This window comes from Notothenia coriiceps, unplaced genomic scaffold, assembly GCF_000735185.1.
Source record: "Notothenia coriiceps isolate Sejong01 unplaced genomic scaffold, NC01 NC01_scaffold00029847, whole genome shotgun sequence".
Classification (NCBI taxonomy): Eukaryota; Metazoa; Chordata; class Actinopteri; order Perciformes; family Nototheniidae; genus Notothenia; species Notothenia coriiceps.
The window spans coordinates 1-5444 of NW_011362548.1; the positions used below are offsets into that span (position 1 = coordinate 1).

The 5444-nt window shown below is 38.2% G+C and overlaps 1 protein-coding gene across 1 annotated transcript; it reads left to right on the forward strand.

The window, feature by feature from the left end:
- Positions 1-216: 216 nt before the first annotated feature.
- Positions 217-4797, forward strand: LOC104959082 (DNA-binding protein RFX6-like). Its single transcript, XM_010786940.1, has 6 exons — positions 217-368; positions 733-933; positions 2021-2339; positions 2677-2960; positions 3438-3635; positions 4385-4797. The coding sequence occupies exons 1-6, from the start codon at positions 266-268 to the stop codon at positions 4561-4563; spliced, it is 1284 nt and encodes a 427-aa protein (XP_010785242.1). The 5' UTR covers positions 217-265; the 3' UTR covers positions 4564-4797.
- Positions 4798-5444: the final 647 nt, after the last annotated feature.

The window sequence follows — 5444 nt, forward strand, 5'->3', positions numbered from 1 at the left end:
CAATCACAACAGAGCCGACCAGCTAACCAATCAGAGCAGACTGGTCTCTGGTTTCAGACAGAGGGTGAAAAGAGGTGCTGCAGCACAGGCAGTATGAGAAAAATAAAGAGCTTTTTGAACATGGAGACATGTCACAGGAGAGACACTAAATAACATAACTTGAATCATGCTGCCCCAATGTGGAAGTAGAAAGTCTTACCTTAAATTTGGGTTTAATTCTCTGTTTTTCTCACGTGCATTGACAGGCTCCTTCCATCTGATCCGGATGCTGTTGGATGAATACATCCTGCTGGCTCTGGAGACTCAGTTCAACAACGACAAGGAGCAGGACCTGCAGAACCTGCTGGACAAATACATGAAAAATGCAGGTATCAAATATAAAAATAAGGTCTACAGTCTGTTTTTTCTTTTATCATCAAACACATAGTAAAGGGGAAAGTCCACATAACTCTGAATTACAGATGTTTCTAACTTTGCGGGATGATTATATAGACACCTTTTAATTTAAAACATGTCATAATGTGTCTCACAAAAAGGCAAAAAGCTAAGGAAATGTACAGTAAATAAAATCAAGGATCAATCAAATGCATACTTGTCAGGAATGAGTTGTCTTAAGAGTTTCAAAAGTGTTATTTTTAATAGAAGTACATATTTTAAAATGAGTAAATACCCCAAACTATAGAGTTTAACCAGATTTAGTTGATGATGGGATGTTAACTTTGTCACTTTCAGATGCGAGTAAAGCAGCGTTCATTGCCTCTCCCAGTTCCTGCTTCCTAGCCAATCGCAACAAGGCCAGCGCTGCCATTGACCAATCGGTGAAGAATGAGTCTCTGGGAGAACACGCCTACATGTCTCTCTCCACCAATCAGCAGCAGAGTCTGGAAGCAAGCGCCGCCATCTACCAGGAGACGGGTGGCTTTACTGTTTCAGGTAAAAGAAAAATAATTTAACATTTCCTTTAAAGTAGATGACAAAATATATCGTTTTTCACTGCCCAAAAAACATAATTATGAGCAGGTGCCTTTTAAGGTTTTTACTTTTGTATGCACAAAGCAATGTTAACTGTCACCTTGCCTTGTTAAGTTGTCTTTCATTCTTCTAGTTTTCTAGTTTTACAAGACGAGTTAATGTCAAAGAATGGTTTTCTAATATTCACTTTTTCTTATTATGTGTATTAATTGGTCATTTTGTCAACAAATAATAATCCAACAATGTCAGTCCTTTTTCTGCCAGTCCTTTCACAATAAGAATTGACAATTAACATTTGTCATTAAAGCCTTAATATGGACATGAGTTGTGAGCAGTTTACCCAAAAAACATTAATGTTAGGGGCCTTTAAAACCATAATTATGAGCAAAAAGACGCTAAAATGCTGCGTATATCTGCAGAGAATAATTGATTAGTAGAGACGGGAAGTAGTGGAGTACAAATACTTCGTTACTGTACTTAAGTACATTTTCTGGTATCAGTACTTTACTCCACGACAACTTTTTACTTTGACTTCTTACACTTTGAACACAAATACCTGTACTTTCTACTTCTCACATTTTCCAAACAGGCTGGTTCCTTTAGTTTGAATGTGTGTTTGGTGGCGTGATCATTATTATTTAGAGTCATTGCGTGCCTATTGATTTGAACACGATCCGTGTATCCATCATTTCCTGGTCTTCTCTAAAGAAGAGGGACCAATGAAAACGTTGTCATGTTGCCGTTGGTCACCATGGAAACATTCATTAGCTAACAATGACATTATTGTTCTATTAATATAAAGGGAGGTCAGGTACTCTTTAAAACAGCTGCTAGTTATGGGTACTTTTTACTGAAGTACATTTCAAAGCCTCTTTACTTTGACTTGAGTAAAGAAGTTTAGTCAGTACTTCTACTTTCACCAGAGCATTTTAAACACGAGTATCTGTACTTCTACTTGAGGAAAGGATGTGTGTACTTTTGCCATCTCTGTTGATTAGTGCAATATCAAATAACCCAATCCTGTAATGTGACCACTTCCTGTCCACAGGGGGTCAGATGGACTTCTCTCAGGTGAGCGGCCCCCTCATGACGCCCCCTATCTCTCCGGCAGCGTTAGTGCACCGAGGCTCCGTCATCAACCAGGGCCCGATGACAGGGAGGCCCCTACATACTTCCTCTTCCTCCTCTTCCTCCACCTGCGCCTCCTCCTCCTCTTCCTCCTGCCTCTCCTCCCTCAGCGCCATGACCCAGCCCGGCCCCTGCTCTTCTTACCCGGAGACCCTGTACCACTGCTTCCCTCAGACCAGCTCCAGCTACTTCCCTTCAACCGGGGCCTCCACAGGGGCAAACTACCAGACTGCACTCAGGTCAGCTTATATTATATGTATTTTTTTCATGAAGTAGAAATAAAATAAAACAAAGAAACATGCATATACGTTGAATACGAAAATTAAATTCCAAATTCAATGTTTAAAGTTAATTTTTTCTGTCAGAAATTTCATTTTTTGGAAAATTGAGCATTATTATAATAATTACAATTAAGCTTAATAGAAACAAGACGCATTTTTTTCCTTTGATGACCTACTTTGAACTTGTATTGAAGACAACGCTTCCTACTGTATTCTTCTTTGATCCTACGGAAAAATAAAATATGATTTGTTCTCATTAAAAAGTCTGAAACTTTATTTTTGCTCCATGTTTCAGGCCTCAGACTCAGAGTCAGTGTCTGGCTTCGGTCCCGTCTCCCTCTCTCGCCTACCATCTCTCTCGGTACCAGAACTTCAGCGACCAGCAGCTGAGTAAAGACGTGTTCTTCCAGCCGTCCTCCAACAGCACCAGCTGCTCTCTGGGTTTCGGCTCTGCGGTTCGGCCCGGCTACTCCTCAGGCTCAGAGGCAGCAGAACCGAGCCTGGACGCTCAGATGCTCGACTCTGCGGAGATCAGCTTTGTGGGTCAGGGCCAGACGTACTCTGCTGCAGGACACAGCGGTAAGGAGGGCATTGTGGGACTTAAAGGTCTCCTATCATGCAAAATGCACTTTCTGATGTCTTTTATACATAAACATGTGTCCCCGGTGTGTCAGGGAACTCACGCAGCGTCAGAAAATAAAACTCTCTCTCTTTTCCTCCGTACCCAACTCTCTAAAAACGGGGCTACAACGGAGCTGATCCAGATTTGCGTCCGATATGACGTAATATCTGAAATGTGGACCCACGGCCCTATCAGAAACGTTGCTATCAGAATAAATGCGCGACGTGTTTTGGACATAATATGGTCTTTGTTTACATTAGCAAGCATTGCTAACACTCAGAGCTAACCTGTACTGGAGAGAGCATGTGTGTAAAGAAGCAGGAAATAAAAAAAGGAACTCACCTTGTGGTAAACCTGAGAGAGAAAAAGCATTTGAGCTCCATACTGTTTCAGAAAAAACGTAAACTAAATGCCAAACTTCCCTCCTGTTGCAGGTTACTATGGGAACAGTTACCTGGACAACCAGCGGATGAGCTCATTGGTGGATCAGCACGTGTCCGTGATCAGCACGGTGGGCAGCCTGCGGGTGTTCCCCTCTGCGTACTCTGACGTCCACGATCCTCTCAACATCCTGGACGAACCCGGGAGGAAAACTACGGGAGCGTACTTCATCGAGACTGAGACCGGAGCAGGTGAGGCTCTATTTCAGGAAACGTAAAGAAATGAAAAGTTATAAATACATTTAATAACCGGAGAAGTAAATAAATACTAATAACAATCATTATTATTATTATAGTAATAGTCCAACTATTATTGATAATAATAAAAAATACTATTAAAAAATACTAATAAATACATTTAATTAGAATAATAATAATAAAGTAATAATATTAATAACAATACTAATAATAACAATAATCATAAGAATTAGTACAAACAATATTAATAATAATAAAAAATACTAATACAAAATAATGGTAAATACATGTAATTAAAAATAAATAAATAATAATAATAAATTACTAATAATAATTCATAAATCTCTAAAAATATCAAAAAGAAAAATAAGAAATGCACAAAATAATCAGAAAAGTAAATAATAATTATAACAATAATAATAATACAAACTAAATATATAATACTAATAGTAAAATAAATTATGACATTATAGTAAAACGTTTAATTTATGATAGATTTGCAAAACACTCAATTAATTAAAGTGAAAATGATCATAAAAGACACTAAAAATATACAAAACACAACATCATGTACACTTTAAAAGCAAAAAGTTGAGTTTTGTTTTGTATATTTTGAGTGTATAATATGTATTTTATTCTGCTTTATAAATGGACATTCATAAATGAATAATCCAACACATCCAACATGCGTTATTATAAATCAAACACCTTGTTAAATACCGTTCTGTTTCCTCGTCCTGCAGATCATTCCCTCCCGTCTTCAGGATCTGCCCCCTGCATGTTTGGAGTCCCGTCTCCGTTCACCTCCCAGGATGCATTGCTCTCTCAGCAGCGCGTGCAGTCATCTTCAGATGTGCAGGACCTGGTGTCGTCGCTGCCTCCCATCAACACCGTCTTCATGGGAGCAGGGGGAGTACAATGACTGCAGGAAACACACACTACCTAACAAAACAACTACTTCTGGATGTTTACAATCAAATGGATCGGCAACATTTAGCACAAATCACAGAAACATAGAGCCTTGTGCACGAAGATATACAAATATGAGATGATATTATTATTTACAGAGAAAAACCTACATGACACCTGCCAATTATTTACATCTCCCACTGCGTTATGAACCAGAAAGAAAGGAGCAATATTTATTTGTATAAAAATGTGGAGTATTAATTTAAAAGCATACACATTATAACAATAGACATGATGATAAAGATATTTATAGCATCTCCTCAAATGTATTTTTCAATCTTTCCATTTTCCCTTGTTCCTATAAGACGCCATTGTTGTAAATAAACCTTTGTTAGTCAGAATGGTGTTCAATCTTTATTGACAAGACGACACAGCTTTACATTCAAAATAGCAGCAAACGTAACACATATTTGTATATTCAAATATCAGTATAGTGTGTCTCTACTTTAAAGAGTCCTCTCCTGCTGATGTTCAGGTGTATATCAGTATGTAGTGTCTCTACTTTAAAGAGTCCTCTCCTGCTGATGTTCAGGTGTACAGTATATTAGTATGTCGTGTCTCTACTTTAAAGAGTCCTCTCCTGCTGATGTTCAGGTGTATATCAGTATGTAGTGTCTCTACTTTAAAGAGTCCTCTCCTGCTGATGTTCAGGTGTATATCAGTATGTAGTGTCTCTACTTTAAAGAGTCCTCTCCTGCTGATGTTCAGGTGTACAGGACTGTCTCAGAAAATTAGAATATTGTGATAAAGTTCTTTATTTTCTGTAATGCAATTAAAAAAACAAAAATGTCATACATTCTGGATTCATTACAAATCAACTGAAATATTGCAAGT

Coding starts and splice junctions, on each gene's coding strand:
- LOC104959082 (XM_010786940.1), top strand. CDS start 266: ATGCTGTTGGATGAATACATCCTGCTGGCTCTGGAGACTCAGTTCAAC. Junction 369..732: donor CAAATACATGAAAAATGCAG/GTATCAAATATA, acceptor TGTCACTTTCAG/ATGCGAGTAAAGCAGCGTTC. Junction 3,636..4,384: donor CGAGACTGAGACCGGAGCAG/GTGAGGCTCTAT, acceptor CTCGTCCTGCAG/ATCATTCCCTCCCGTCTTCA.